We start from the raw sequence: 17,241 nt of genomic DNA on the forward strand, positions 1-17,241 counted from the left end.
ACTTGCCCCCATGACATCGTGATCTTCAGGGCAAAGGTGTTTCAACCTTTCCAACCCAAGTCACTGCGAGAGTGCTAGTGGGTGAGATCAAGGACACTGCCCCACCCCTCCCATGTAGTTCCATCCAATTGTACAACCCCATCACCCATATGTGAGTCATTCGGCCAAGCAACTAATCTGTGCCTACAACCACTAACATATCATCAGAATATAGATAAACATATATAACAAGTTTCAAAATTGACTTAGAATTTCAAAGATAAAATAATATAAATTTTCATCAAATCAGGGGTCATCAACTCGTCATATGCGAGTGCCTCTCGTGGTTTCCTGCCATACTCCATAATCATCAGTAACAATGTTTCTCAGTGTTAGTCATTGTCATAATAGCTTCATCAACATCACCTAGTCATTCACATCATTGTTCATTATGAACCAGAACTAATGCAGGTCTAATATAAGGGACACATCCATCATGGCTATCATCATCATAACATCAATGGAAACATACATATCCATCAAAGCTATCAACATCGTAACATCAATAGAAAACATACCTATCCATCAAAGCTATTATCATCATGATATCAATAGAGAGCATACATATCCTTTACTGCTATCATCATCATAAATTCAATAGAGACCAAACATAACCATTTATGCTACAATCATCATAATATCAATAGATAACATACATAAACATCTCAACCACTAATATCACAACCACTAATAATAGAGTCATGTGTCTAGATCCTTAACATGAGGTCCTCAAAGAATAAAGTGTGGGCCTTAGGGCTAAATAAATGTTAATGTCATATCATTGTCAGTCGATTAGAGCGGGTCATTACATACACCCTCTCTTAATACTAGACTTTGCCTCGAAGTCCTTGGAATAGGTAAGGAAAACGATGACGCATCTCCTCGGCGTCCTCCCAAGTAGCTGAACTGAGACTATAATTGTCCCACTGGGCCTTAACCTGGTTCACTAACCGTTGTCTAAGCTGCAAAGTTCACTGGTCTAGTATGCGAACTGGTTCGGCCATCACTGTTCCCTCATCCGAAACCTGCAAATGACCAAAGTCAATAACATGCGAAGGATCTGAAATTTAATGACGCAAAATAGAAACATGAAACACATCATGCATACCTGCTAAAGATGGAAGTAAGACAAGCTTATATGCCACCGGCCCTCTCTTTTCTAAGATTTCAAAAGGTCCCACAAACTGTGGAGACAATTTTTTTATCCCTTTCCAAATTTTATAGAGCTTTTTTGGGGCCTTACTCTCAAGAACACCCTATCTCCCACTTCATAACTTCGGTATACCCGATGAGTATGAGCATAGCTCTTTTGTTGATCTTGTGCTTCTTTTAGCCTTCCTCTAATCATAGTCATTTGTTCTTCCATCTCTTGCACCACTTCTAGTCCTATTAATACTCGGTCCTCTAGTCGGTCCCAACTGAGAGGTGTTCTGCAAGGTCTTCCGTATAAGAACTCAAATGGCACCATCTTGATGGAACTTTGATAACTATTATTGTAAGCAAATTCCACGAGGGGTAAAAACTCCTCCCATCTCTTTTGTTGGTCCATCACATACATCCGAAGCATGTCTTCGAGGATTTGATTAGTCCTCTTTGTCTGCCCATCTGTCTCAGGGTGATAAGCAGTGCTGAAGTTCAACTGGGTTCCCAAAGCTTCTTGGAAACTGGTCCAAAACCTTCCTGTAAACACTGCTCCCCTATCATATATGATCTTCCTAGGCACTCCATGCAATCTCATAATCTCATTAAAAAAAACTCTGGCTATATCTAGTGCCTTATATTACTTGGGTTAAGAGAATCATAGGAAGAAATATAATATTTTACCTTAAAAACTCTACCTTTCCCATGTTGGAAAATATTAGAGAGATAATGTAGTTTAATTAGGTAAAAAGGGGAAAGAGGGACATAAATGTAAGGATAAATATTAATTCTAAAATAGTTAAACCTAATTGAGAGAAGATGATGGTGAATTGAAATAAGATTAATAAATTAAATTTTAGAGAAATTTAGAGAACCTCCATGTGGCAACAATCAACATAAGAATATCCATCTCAGAGATAACTTGAGTTAAATTAGGGAGTAGATAGGGGATCAAATCTTGATTTATCAATTGACTTTAGTAATGAATACAAATTAAGGAGTAAAAAGGGGGATCAAGAGACAACTAAGAGAAGAAATGAGAATCTTGTTGAGGTGAGGAAAAATATTATTTTTAAATTAAAATTTAAATAAATAATTTTGGAGATCCTTGATGAGAGAGTGACACATGGGTGGGTGAATAATCAAACTATTGGATTATAAAAAATAATTAATTATGCATGAAAGGCCAAGTGTCACCTATGAGGACTCCTATAAAAGGAGCGGGCCATGGGAGAAAGGACTTTTCTTTACCCTACTGTTGGATGGATGAGATTATGTTAGAGTAGTGACTACGAGCTATAGTGAGTTTGGTGAGGTAGAGGACTTTAGAGAGGGGACTCTTGAGCCAAAGAGTGCTCTCCTCTACCAGCTATTACATTCCTCCATTGAACAACCCCATTGCAGCTCGGGGGTCTTCGGGGAAGGAGAGTACCCAAGGAGGAGGCTGGGAGGTCAACCTGTGGGTCATTGCATTCGGATTAAGCACGCCGACATTCACACTTGGAGACGACTGGCAACAAAGGAGGGCATTTAGCGGCAAGTCAAGTTTGAATCTCGTCTCCTGGTGAATGGTACCTATGTTGTTATAATGTTTTTTTGTATGACTTCATTATGGTTTAGTTAATAACATGTAATTTAGATGATATGTTCAATGGAATGAAATTCAGGAAAGTTTTATATAATGCTTAATAAATTTTTGAGTTCCCAATGCTATTTTCTTATGGTTGTATTTTAGTATTTAAAAAAAATAAATTTATAAGGTTGGTCCCTACATTTGACAGGAGCAAAGAATCTCATTGATCAGTGGAAGAGGGAGTTGACCTCTAAGTTTGAGATGAAGGATCTAGGCTTGATGCATTACTACTTGGGATTAGAAGTATAGTAGAAGCCGGGAGAGATCTTCCTTGGTCAAGGGAAGTATATCATTACGATCCTTCAGAGATTTGGGATGATGGATTGCAAGTCCATGTCTACTCCCATGTTGAAAAATCTAAAGAAGCTAAGAGACTTTGATTTAGATTTGGTGGATCCCTCTATGTATCAACGATTGATTGGTTCATTGATGTATCTGGTTTATACCAAACTTGATATTTGCTTTGCATTGAATACCCTAAGCTAGTTCTTGGTAGAACTGAAGCATATACATTGGATTGCAGCAAAGCATGTGTTGAGATATTTGCGTGGTACAACTAGTTATGGACTAAAATATGTCTCAAATGGTGGAGTATAGATGCAAGGATCTTAGATTTAGATTGGGAAGGGAGTGTCGAAGATAGGAAGCGCACTTTAGGATGTTGTTTCAGTTTGGGTTCTGTTATGATCTCTTGGATGAGCAAGAAGCAAACATCTGTCACACCCAACATTGTAGACGCCGAGTATATTGCAACTAGTTTGGCGAGTTGTGAAGCATTATGGCTTTGGAAGCTTCTTGCAGGATTGTTTGATCTGATGCAGGAACCGATTGTGATACGCTGTGGCAATCAAAGTTATGTGAAGCTTTCGAAAAATCTAGTTTTCCATGACAAGTCGAAGCACATTGAGATAAAGTACCATACATCGGAGACATGGTGTAGAAGGGAGTAGTGAATCTCCAATACATTTCTACATACAAGCAAGTTGATAACATTCTCACCAATCCTTTGCCCAGGGCGAAGTTTGGATACTTCAGGGATAAGCTTGGAGTGGTCGAGAATGCCTCCCTTGTTGAGAGGGAGTGTTGATGTTGTAGCATTAAGGGGTAGACATTCTCTCGAGGTCAGGATATTGACAGGTCAAAGGTATTGACTAGGGGCCATGTAATGTGGCTAGGGAAAATGGCTTAGAGAACATCAAGGCCCAGAGTGCTACCCTAGATTGCCAAGAGGTACTTGGCTAGTGGGTAGACTCTAGTGAGTGCCTTTAGCATCGGTCAAGTGTATTGCCATTCAATTAGCATGCAGGAGTGGTAATTGCCCAGGGTTTCACCATAGTTCACAGATGTTGACCAGGTTCCAGGTGATGACTTGGATAATTGGTGAACTAGGATAGTATTGTTGACCCCAGAAGGCCAAAAGGCCATTGGGACCCCAAAATGCCTTTGTTTAGTGGGTGACTAGATCCATTTGCAAAGGAGAGTTGACTAGTAGGCAACCAAATCCCTTTGCATGATGCTGATGCAGGACGCTTTCCACATGAAGTGGATAGATACATCAATGTAGCAAGCTCATTCAATTTTCTAGAGAAGGAGAAATTTTCAACAAGAAGGACATTTGAAGAAGTCAAGATAAATACCTCCCTAGCTAGGAGGGAGTGTTGAATTTTTGTAGCTAAAGTCAGTATTCAAGTCAAAAAAGTAAAAAGGAAATTAAAATATTATTTTTGTAGTTCTGGTCGGCCCCAAATAGTTAAGTTGGCCCTGCCATACGAATGGGTTTGACCGTTGGTAAAAAACCTCCTCATTTGACCTCTATGTGTTGAAAACTCGACCTTCTCCATTTGGCATAAAATCATTTCAAATCATCAAGTCAAGAAGTATTTTGTTTACATGTGCGAAGGAGGAAGAGAAGATCTGAAGTTGACCATTGTTGACCAAATCTTATCTATTATGTTTGACCAAATCCTTGACTGCTCTGTTTGACCAAAATCATAGTATTCAAAATCAAATCAATGACCGGACTGATCCACCTAATAAACCGGGTTTCAAACTGGAACTGGTTAGATCTCAATGAACCAGTTAAAAAAAACACATGAAATACTTAATTTTTAATGAAAAAAAGCTATTTTTAAGATTGAAAACCATGATTCCAAACCAATAGAGACAAAATATGCAAAGTTTGTTCATATATATACCATGTGAAGGTGAATATATCAAAATGACACTGAGTGCAATACATATCAACAACAAAATGTATAATCAATGAGGCTCTAAATGGCGTCTAGAGTCCAAAAACAAAGCCTACAAGGTACGGGGCCACTAGCCTACTACAAGTCTACATATATGATATTACTGATCAACATTATCACTTGAAACTTCTCATCATGATTAAACTCAATTGGTTGAGTCTCGACTCTCAAACTTTGCAACTGCTTGAGTCACACACTTCTTCGCTGGTTGAGTGACTTGAGTCTCAAACTTCTAAAGGTATTTTGCCCTAATATGCTCTATTACTTCATTTGGTGCTCTACATGGCTTTACATGCCCTCTTGTCCCAACCAAGTGTTGCTTGAACCTGTTAATACCCCGACCTTCAATAGATTTTTGACAATATTTGCAAATCATTTTGCCATCATTCATATGATATATCACAATGAACCCATGTAGTATCCTTGGCTTTTGGAGGCATGGTGGCTACCACTTAGCTCAAACTCTCTACTATTCCACTACTCCAACAAAAACTCAACACTCTCCAAGCTCACAATGAAGCTCACAAAAACTCCAAATGAGATGTGTGAGGCAAATGAGAGGGGAGACCTCCTTTTATTGGCTTGGAGGGGCTGTTTTTGGAGGGAAACAACCCTTAGTTTCCCTCAAAACCACCTCGGGATTGTGATCAAGCTTGAAGGCGCAAACTTGAGGGTTGCATAGTTATATGACAACTCATTAAAGAATATCTTTAGGGCTAAAAGTTATTGATAATGGATGCAATGAACTACTTAAAGACATATGTTGGTGCCTACAATTTGTTGAGTTGGTGCTCAGTTGGGGGGATTGGTGTCTCTTGTAGGTTGATGCCTACATTTGCTGAGTTGGTGCTCAACTAGGGGAATGAAATCTCCTATAGGTTGGTGCCTACGAAAATTGTAAGTTGGTGCTTACTTTGTACAAGAAGTTTACAAAATATTTACAAAGAAAAATTGTATAAGTGTTTCTTATGTAAAGATTTGTGTTTCATGATTTATGTGCATCAAATGTTTTAAAAGATAAAAATTGTTAAAAATAATGAAATATTGATTCAGTCCCCCTCTCAGTATTTCCAACACTCTTATTGTAGCAAATGAATAATTCTCCATGACATCATCTAGGCAGATTTTGGGGCACACCCTCTTTGCCTTGAGATTGTTTTTAGACCAGTCTTCCTACTCCCCAGATTGTCTTGGTGAAAAAGTTTCAAGGCATGAGTGCTTTCCATTTGTTGCACTTTGGTCCTTTGAGGAGCTTGCTTCCACTTATAGAGGGCATCCCTTTGGACAATGACATTGTTGTTTCTCTAAGACTTTTTGCTCCTCTTCATTGTTGACATTGTTATTGAGCATTTCCCCCCTTTCTCCTCTTGTCTGTCAACATCTCTATCGAGCATCTCTCCCCTTTCAAGTATTCTTTGGATGCACCTAGCTACCTCTTGCCCTCCAATCAAGAGTCGAACAAGGTGTTGAGAGGTGACATTCACAAGCAATACATATAATATAACTTGGATCTCTTCTCCCAGGGAACTTGATCTTAAGATGGCTTTTTACCTTGAACACTTCTTGTAGTTGAGGGTGGCCTAATTATCAAACCTGGGTACACTTGGAAGCATTGGATGCACAACTTGAGGATCCCCTTAGGCCAACTCAGAGCTTGTTCACATTGGCTTTGAATGGAGACTTACTGCCATATTTTGACATTCAAAAGGATCTGTAGAATTTGCCATCTACATGATGTAGAGTCAAGTATCACCTTATATTTTGGTGCCTTGTATATGATGAGATTAGATGGCATTTCCTTTGCACATGTAAAGACTTAGAAGGGTTCCTTGCTACTTTTTTCAGATGCTTGGACCAGCGATGGTTACCCCTATTCTTGAGGGAGGTCCTTGACTTTAAGAGAGGGATTTAACAGGGTAAGCCCAGGATAAAATTATAACCTCTATTAGACGGACTACTTCCTTCTTCTCCCAGATCTTGGTGGTTGATGACTGTAAGCGATGTGTAGGTTCTCACACTGCACCAGCTTCTAGATCGATACAACATCGCACCCCACTATGATTGACAGTAATGAGTTAGTTCCCACTAGAGCCTCTACGATGCTTCATGCATGGCACAATTGTTGGCCCAAATCCCACTAGACTGACGCAACTCCCAACTCTAAGAGGTATCAGAACCAGACCCATCTGACAGAGAGTATGACCCACCAGAGTTCAACCACTATCTTCTTCAATATGACTTTGAGTGCCCGGGGGGTTTTAGGGTATTCTCCAGCTTCTTTGGATGACACTGCGAGGCTTTGCATCAGTACTACACGTGACAGAGGCTCTCCTACAGCTTCTACTTGTATTTCCATTTATGATGTGGACATTGTGTTAGGGTCCTGTTGTTATGTCTAGGCCAAGCTCCCTCTTTTTCTTTATTAGAACTTTTCTTGTGCTAATGCTTCCATGCTCTTCTCATGCATATTTTTGGATAGCAAGTTAGTTACTTTATGCTTTTGGAGAGCGCTGGGCACTCCTGCATATACTTTTGTTTCAGTTCCCTTTACCTATTTTGATCATTCGCTGGACACTAATAAAATTACCTTATCTTCTTTATTATACTTTTGTAACTAAGCTTAGTCAGAAATGCCATCTGTTAGTAACTGTTCTACCACTTCCTCAAGCTTTTTAATTGTATTTTTTTTAATATTATTATCTGTTGTTATTCTTTTCAGTACAGGAAAATTGTTGACATGGGATAATCTGTATCTTGGTATGTAATCAGTGAGTTAGCTACAGAACTCTAGGGGCATTTTGGACAAGTGACTGCACCTTTGAATGTGAAGTGTCTTAATTTTTATACGCACATTTGAAATAGTTATTTGTTTCAACTTTTGTGCAGCTAGATGCTGCTGCTCGAATACTTGCTGACTCTGATACTCCCATTGTGCTTGCCAAAATAGATGCAGATAAGTTCAACAGTCTTGCTTCGAAATATGATGTGAGGTATGTGGTGTTTGGCAAGTCTTCTTCCTGGGTATAATGGGTCAAAAGCACATAAGGGATTGAATTGATAATGCTAACACAAGGTTGCTTCAACTAGGGAACTTGTGATATTATTTATTGTTTTCAAACCAGAATCCTGGGCTTTTGGCAGTCCTCTACATAGCATAAACTGAAATGTAATCTGAAGTACTTTTCAAATGATCTTCTTTAAGTATGTAACCATATGCAATTTGTGGTTGTGTTAGGAATCATATACGGATTGTGACACTGGTTAGGGGTTGAGGTTTTCTATTTTCTTAGCATTGACATCGAGGTTATTAAGATACTTGTGATACATTGTTTGCACGTCATTGTGTGATCCAGTGGCTTTCCAACACTGAAGTTTTTCATCAACGGCTTCCCTACAGATTACTCAGGCCCACGGAAAGCAGATTCACTTGTTCCTTATCTGAAAAAATTGGCTACTCCAGATGTTTTTGTTCTAAACTCAAATTCTGAAGTTAATGAATTTATCAAAGCGTCTGGTAAAATTTTTCCCATATTTATTGGTTTTGGTGTGGAAGAATCCCTGCTGGTAGATTTTGGGAAGCAGTACAAGAAAAGAGCATGGTTCTCAGTAGCAAAGGAAATTTCAGATGAAGCTATGGTGCAATATGATTTTGACAAGAAGCCAGCTTTGTTGGTCATTCGCCCAGAATACAATGAGCAAGACATATTTTATGGTCCCTTCGAAGGTCAACATGTGAATAGAATATCTTTATTTCTTCTCTTCTTTTCTATTGAAGTGAAATCTGTTTCATGGTCTTCTTTGCTGCAGCTATTTTTTTCACTTTTTGTTTCTCAGAAATCAATCTATTGCTATTTTTTTTCTGTTGTCATGTTTGACTGTATTAATATATGACACATTCTAATTGACTTAGCAGGAGAGTTTTTGCAAGAGTTTATCCAGCAAAGTTTGCTGCCACTGTGTGTCCCTGTAAGATATGAAACTTTGAAGCTGTTAAAGGATGACCAAAGGCCTATGGTCCTTACAATTGTGAAGGATGAAGTGGAAGAGAAATCATTGCAGTTAATCAAGACATTAAAAGCTGCTGCATCTGGTAATCGTGATTTGGTCTTTGCATATGTGGGATCTAAACAGTGGGAAGAATTTGTTGATACTTTCAATGTGGGGCGAAAAACAAAACTGCCAATGATTATTGTATGGAATGGAGACTTGGAGTATTATTCTGTAAGTATTTATCCCAATAAACTATTATTTTTGGGTTTTTTTTTTTTTCTTCTTATTTTAAGCTTCTAAGTTTGGAAGGTTCATATTTTTCTAGAAAGATGACTTTATTTTGGAAACTGTTGCCATTTTTTTTGTTTTCAAGAAAAAAACATTATATTTGATATTTTGATAGTGAAACAAAAATATACATTTACAAGCTTTTTGACTCCAAAAACCAGAAATGTACGCAAACCTTTCTTGTAACTACATACTAGAGTCTTCCCATTCAACAAAACAGTACAATTCCTTTGATCATGCCTTCTCGAGCCTTAAAAATTCCCAGAAACATCATTTGGAAAAAGAAACCCAGACAGACAAAACTGCCTGTAGCATTCAGCTTCACATATCATAATAGATAAATTGAAGATTCAGAAAAGATCACATCTCCCTTGAATTTCTGAGTAACCAAAATACCTTCCTGAAAGGTGAGAGCAGCTTTAGAGAGAGAATCAGATTTTGAATTTATTTCTCTGAATATGTGAGAAGGAGATGAACTCAAACTGGGATTTTACCAACAAGGCTCTATGCATATTAGGTCCTAGAGTCAAGTTTGTATTATGGTACTTGTCATTTGCCCAATCCATCAGCAACTTGGAGTCTGCCAACACATGCAAATAATGAACACCATTTTCTGTCGCAAATTTCATCGAAATCCTAGTGCAAAGAATTCAGCTCTGATAGCCTAGGCCAGCACCAAATTTGAGGGAAAAATTAATCATGATTGTTGATGTAAAGAGTTGCCCCAACTCCACACAAACCTGGAGTTCCTTGGCATGCACCAGCAAATAATCCCTAGCTTTTGAGACATCGATTGGTTGTTTGTTTAAGATATTTGCTGCCTTCTATTTTGGAGCGTTCCAGCATTCTCTGTAGGAGAGATTAATTTTATGAGACACCAGACTTGTTGCCAAGTTTTTCTCCTCGAAAAGACATTTTGATTTTAGTGAGCTACAAGCCCATAAGACATAACAAGGCGGGGCTTTATGGCTGCCATCCAAGACTTGTGACAGTTTATCAGAGTATTCTTATTCCACTTGTTAGTACCAATGATGGTCTGCAACACTTATTCCCAGCCAGCTATTGAATAAGGATAGGAAACAAAAAGATGATCCACAGTTTCACCATATGCCTTGCACAGGATACATCTGCTTGACCCATTCCATCTCCTTTTGTTAAGTTTGGGTATGTTATATGCTAGAGCAATTTATTTCAATTTTCACAGTTAGCTCAATATCTTTTCCAGATTAGCAATCACATCAGCATTAAAGTAAACTGCAGATAGAACATAAATATAAATCGCAGAAGACAAGCCAAGACAAGAGGACACAAGATGTGGCGCTAGCCAGGGACAAACCCCAATGTGGGGAAACCCTTGATCAATTCTTCTTTTATGTTCTTCAAATTTCAGCAGAGAAAGAGAGAGAGATAGTACATTTACAATAGAAGTCAACATTTTGACTTTTGATATCTGCATGAGATCAGTTGAAGACATATTGCTTCAACTGATTCTCCAAGGTGACTGCTTCACCTATCGTAGTGTTGCATTTCGTCCGTAGCACCATGCTGTACCATCACAGTGCTGGACCTTGATGACTGAGCTGCTCTCATCTGCTCTCATCATCATGCTGCCCATTATGCTGCATCTTCCATCATCATGCAGCGCTATTCATCATCATGCTGCTCCTTACTTAGTAGCACCATGCTGTACCATCACAGTGCTGGACCTTGATGACTGAGCTGCTCTCATCTGCTCTCATCATCATGCTGCCCATTATGCTGCATCTTCCATCATCATGCAGCCCTATTCATCATCATGCTGCTCCTTACTTAACATGCCCATTATGCTGCATCTTCCATCATCATGCAGCCCTATTCATCATCATGCTGCCCTTTGAGATTGCTACAGAGGTGGTCTCTACATATTCCTGCACCTTACTGTAGGTTATCATGATCTGAGACTGTTCATCCTTATCATTCTTCATTATGACTGAGATCACTATGCCGAGGTCATGACCATGTTCATGAGACAGAGTGCATTTCTGTGGGATCACTGGAATCCTTCTCATCATAATTATGTCGGGACTATGACTGTATCTAGAAAGTAGTCTGAGACAAAGAGTGTCACTTCAAGACCCTCATCTTCACAAGTATGCCGAGACTGTAATGTTGCTTCAGTGATGATTGTGATCACCGAGACTGGGAGGAGGCTGAAAATATAGTGGACAGACTTCCGACATCCATCCTGTAACTGCCCTTCAAAACATCAGAAGTATCCGAGTTCTCTATACTGTACTCGCTGTAATTTTCCTTGAGATTTTAGAGGCATCTGAGATCCTAAACCTCATTGCAAAGATGTCTGAATTGTATGCATATAAATGTCCCCATGACTGCACATAAGGTGTCTCCATTGACTATGTATAAATGTTTCCATGACTGCGTATAGAGTCTCCATTGTCTGCGTATAAAGAGTCTCCATGACTGCGTATAAATGAGTCTTCATGACTGCGTATAAATGAGTCTTCATTGACTGTGTATAAAGAGTCTTCATGACTGCGTATAAATGAGTCTTCATGACTGTGTTGGATCATCATACTATGGCTAGGGCATTAGCTAGGGCATCATCTGCAGCCAGGGCATTATACACTTAGCCCAACTTATCTTCTTAGTGTCTCTCCTTCACCAAAAACCCAAAGACGTGGAGAGGAGGAGATCACATGAAGAGTGTTTCAAAATGACTTCAAGTCCTCTTCTATTTATACTAAAACGTAGATGATGAATAGACATGTCTATTGGGCTTCTGAGCCTACATAAGATGTTGTCAACTCATCTCTGCTCAGCTTTGCTGAACCATGAAGAAGAAGAATTGATCAAGAATGTCTCATACCATTCTCTACTGACCCGAAGTCAGTCTCAGAGTGTGTACCACTGGTCCCAAACCAGTCCTCTACTGACCCAAAGTCAGTTTCAGAGTATGTACCACTCTCACTGGTCCCAGATTAGTATCATTGATCCTAGATCAATGAAGGTCATCCTAGCATAGGGAGTACGGTAGATACAACGATGCGTCCATCGGTACTACTATGGTCCCTATCCTCATTTCCCTGCTCATTGATTAGATGAGAGGTACTTACCATGAGTCCCAGACTGCATGGGTAGGATGCCTCGACAGGAGAACTAATCATCTTGTCCACAGGAGAGTGAATCATCCTATCCAGTGGATGCCACGGAGAGCTAATAATCCTGGCCCACAGGAGAACGAATTATCCTGTTCCACAATCGCCACGGAGAACAAATCATCCTGGCCCACAGGAGAACTAATCATCTTGTTCAACGCGCACCACCAGGGGAGGGTGAGTCACCCTGTGGTCGTATGTTGCTCCAGTAAGAACCCCAAGCCCCCAGAGCTCCCAGAGCTCAATGTAGGCAACATGCAAGACCTTTTTACAAGGGTCTCTCGACGACTCCAAGTCATTCAGGAAAATCACAGATTTGATCTTTCCTCGGGGCTTTGATAAAGTGTAGCGACCTATACATCATCTCAGTGTGATGGAGCCTCCTTGCTCATCGACTTACCATATCCCAGATAAGGCAGTATCTGATGTCTATCTGCTGGAGCAATCATCGAATACGGGATTCCTTAATAAGAGAATCACAGTGGTATTCATCATGTGTACAAACAGCTCACTTAAGAGCTTCTGCAATGCAGCTTCACACGAGATCATACTCATAGCTATTTATTGGACTCGACAGTGCTTATAGCAATTGACTTCTGCTTCCTGCTCATCCATGATATCGAAGCAGAATCCAAAGAGAACCAACACTGAGAAGTGCTCTAGTGATCCAACACACTCCCTGCCCAGTTAGCATTTGAATAATCTGGCAGTGTATCCCTATGCATGAGAGATTGTGCCCCGAAAATATCTCAGAAGATTCTAGGCATCAATCCAGTGAGGCTCAATCAAATATGAGCTTACGATGCTAACTGCAAAACATATGTCCGGACGAAAGTTCACAAAGAACATCAACGCGAATGAGTTTATGAAACTCAGAGGTATTTCCCAAATCTGGTCCAACATCACTACCAGGTAACTTTTGAAAGTTAAGATCCACGAGGCAGCCATAGGCTTGCAATTTTATCATTCCACATTCGGAATCCAACTCCCTCTTACTTCTGCAAATGAGAGGGTCTGCACCTGTGAGAAATAGGTCATCCTCATAGGGTGACGGTATGAGAGGTCTATCATCTTCACTCCTAGTGAATCTTAGCTTCATTTGACAGCTATCAATCCTCTCATACTACTCCCGGGGAGTTTTGCTTCAAGCCATAGAGGGCTTTCTTCCACCTACATACCCCTGATCATCAATCTCAAACCCGTCGGGTTGTTCCAAACTTGTGGATTTGCTACATGAGGGGAATGGTCCCCTTGTAATATTTTCCTTTGGTACACCTCAGACATGTACTTTCATGCTCTTTTTGAATTCAGGCATCCCTATCACCATCTGACTCACAGACCTTCGGTGCTATGTGTCAATGGATATGGTCCCCAGTGGACAACCTTGAACTTAAAAACATCTTTGAACAATGTTGCACGAAGCGACCCCCCCCGGTTCCAAGCTCGGAAGCGCGTCCCGTGTGGAAGCACGCTTCCGATTTTTTTTGCCGCTTCCTGGACTTTTTGGAAGCGTGGCTCGGAAGCGCACTTCGTACGACGCTTCGGGCGTTGGAAGCGTGGCGCTTCGGAGGAGGAAGCGTATGCTTTCGTACGCTTCCAGAAAAGCTTCCGGAAAATCGTTTAGAAAATCGTTTGTTTTCATTTTTTTTTTAAAATTTTAGGTGAGTTTGCTTGTTGGGGTGGGTCCACCTTGGGTTAGGGTGACGAATGAAGGCAAAAAAAAATATAAATATAACAGATGCTCCCTCATGGTAATGTTAAATTGTTAAAGTAAAAGTGACATTCTCCTTTATTTTTCATTTTCATCCTTTTACTTAAATTTTTAACATTACCATGAAATGACTCAGGATGTTTGAGAGTGGTTCCAGCCTCATTGGACTTCATATGGAGAAAATAGAATTTCATATCCTATTCAAAATTCAGCAGACTTAATAGTTTTCAGGAATTCAGGATCAATGGGATTGTGGCATTTCATTAGATTATATCAAGTATGAAGGTATGCGATTAGCATTTAATCAAGAGCACCAAGCCCTATATGTACCCTAGTGTTAGTGGTGTTAATTGTTGAACTCCTTTGTCACGCGGCACGCCCTTAGCAAAAAATTACCTTTCAATCAAGTCAAAATCATCGATCAAGCATGTTAAACTTTTTCTACCATATTTTAAGTCTTGAATTAGGTAGTTTGATCAAAATTGGGCAATGTTGACTAATATCCCTAGACAATCGAGGTAGAGGCAAAGGCTAGACAAGAGGAGAAGAATCTAGATTCTAGATGGTTGATGCATCTAAATGGTTGATGCTCGAATAATTAATTATTAATGTACAATGGATGTTATATCTATCTTGATTTATGCAAAAATATGCATGTTTTCATGTCTTTTACAACTAATTTGGTATTTGGAATGTTTGTTTTGAGTATAAATGCAAAAAAATATAAATATATATATATATATATATATAGCAGACGCTTCGCTTCCTAGATTTTTGGAAAATGATGCTTCCGCGTCCCCGCTTCCAAAAAATGTCCCCGCTTCGTCAAAGAAAATTCTATTTTCAAACACGTACCTTTCCATCGATGAGTGCCACCTTGAAACCTTTGACTTCCATTGCTGGAATGGACACCAGGTTCTTTTTGCGATCAGGTTACCCTCATTCAATTGAGGGATAACATTCCCTACACCCTTTCCGGGATAGGTGGCATCGACTCCAAGTATAATCCACGATTGTTTCCATCTCTACCAAATTAGAGAGTGCACCCATCTATCCGATGAAGTGCCTTGAAGCACTACAATCTATAAGCCAGATTCTGATGGAGAGGGCCAAAACAAGATAACGCTTCTTTATCTTATCAGAAACAACATTTGATTCTTCATACCTGGGGTTCCTTGCTTGCTTTGAAGAGTCGACCATTTCCTTGATGACCTGCATTACCAGTCATTCCTCTGATCATTGAAGATGTCCCTGGAATGATTGTTATCTTCATCAAGAGATATGTCTCTACGATTCAAACACTCCTTCGCACAATCGCCGAACTTATTGCAACCAAGGCATCCGCCTTTCCTTCCACCCTTAGATCCGAACTTCCCAATGAAGTGATCTTTAGGTAGGCCATTAGAAACTTCCGCTGCACCATTCTGATAATATTCTCTGCCTCCACTTCACCCTCGGTGAATTTGAAGAGGGATGAGGAACCCATTGATCCTTTTGTCCTTTCCCAACTGTCTTCGGTGATTGCTCTTTCACTCTTGCTTGGGCATTGTCTTCACCTTAGCTCTGATTCCATGTTAAGTTTTGGGTATGTTCTATGCTAGAGCAATTTATTTCAATTTTCACAGTTAGCTCAATACCTTTTTCAGATTAGCAATCACATCAGCATTAAAGTAAACAACAGATAGAACATAAATATAAATCGCAGAAGACAAGCCAAGACAAGAGGACACAAGATGTGGTGCTAGCCAGGGACAAACTCCAATGTGGGGAAACCCTTGATCAATTCTTCTTTTATGTTCTTCAAATTTCAGCAAAGAAAGAGAGAGAGATAGTACATTTACAATAGAAGTCAACATTTTGACTTTTGATATCTGCATGAGATCAGTTGACTTTTGATATCCAAGGTGATTGCTTCACCTATTGTTGTGTTGCATTTCGTTCATTTTCTGCACTTTACCGTGTAGGGAGTTGATGACTGAGTTGCTCTCATCTTCTCTCATCATCATGCCGCCCATTATGCTGCATCTTCCATCATCATGTAGCCCTATTCATCATCATGCTGCTCCTTACTTAACATGCCCATTATGCTGCATCTTCCATCATCATGCAGCCTTATTCATCATCATGCTGCCCTTTGAGATTGCTACAGAGGTGGTCTCTACATATTCCTGCACCTTACTGTAGGTTATCATGATCTGAGACTGTTCATCCTCATCATTCTTCATTATGACTGCGATTACTATGCCGAGGTCATGACCATGTTCATGAGACAGAGTGCATTTCTGTGGGATCACTGGAATCCTTCTCATCATAATTATGTCGGGACTATGACTGTATCTAGAAAGTAGTCTGAGACAAAGAGTGTCACTTCAAGACCCTCGTCTTCACAAGTATGCCGAGACTGTAATGTTGCTTCAGTGATGACTGTGATCACTGAGACTGGGAGGAGGCTGAAACTATAACAAGACAGTGAGGAGGCCGAAAATATAGTGGACAGACTTCCGACATCCATCCTGTAACTGCCCTTCAAAACATCAGAAGTATCCGAGTTCTCTATACTGTACTCACTGTAATTTTCCTTGAGATTTCAGAGGCATCCGAGATCCTAAACCTCATTGCAAAGATGTCTGAATTGTATGCGTATAAATGTCTCCATGACTGCGCATAAGGTGTCTCCATTGACTGTGTATAAATGTTTCCATGACTGCGTATAGAGTCTCCATTGTCTGCGTATAAACGAGTCTTCATGACTGCGTATAGAGTCTCTATTGACTGCGTATAAAAAATCTTCATGACTGCATATAAATGAGTCTTCATTGACTGCGTTTAATGAGTCTTCATGACTGCGTTGGATCATCATACTGTGGCTAGGGCATCATCTGCAGCTAGGGCATTATACACTTAGCCCAACGTATCTTCTTAGTGTCTCTCCTTCACCAAAAACCCAAAGACGTGGAGAGGAGGAGATCACATGAAGAATGTTTCAAAATGACTTCAAGTCCTCTTCTATTTATACTAAAACGTAGATGATGAATA

General features: G+C 39.8%; 1 protein-coding gene across 1 annotated transcript in view; it reads left to right on the top strand.

The window, feature by feature from the left end:
- PDIL5-2 (PDI-like 5-2) overlaps positions 1-17,241 on the top strand; it is a 97,859-nt gene that overhangs the window by 11,033 nt on the left and 69,585 nt on the right. The window contains exons 2-4 of the mRNA XM_089433184.1: positions 7,948-8,051; positions 8,415-8,785; positions 8,975-9,282. Of these exons, the coding sequence (XP_089289310.1) occupies positions 7,948-8,051; positions 8,415-8,785; positions 8,975-9,282 (783 nt within the window). The remainder of the gene's footprint in view (positions 1-7,947; positions 8,052-8,414; positions 8,786-8,974; positions 9,283-17,241) is intronic.

The sequence above is a fragment of the Pinus tabuliformis genome, chromosome 5_1 (assembly GCF_031772625.1).
Source record: "Pinus tabuliformis cultivar Carrire ecotype Pingquan chromosome 5_1, CPIR1, whole genome shotgun sequence".
In the NCBI taxonomy this organism is placed as follows: domain Eukaryota; kingdom Viridiplantae; phylum Streptophyta; class Pinopsida; order Pinales; family Pinaceae; genus Pinus; species Pinus tabuliformis.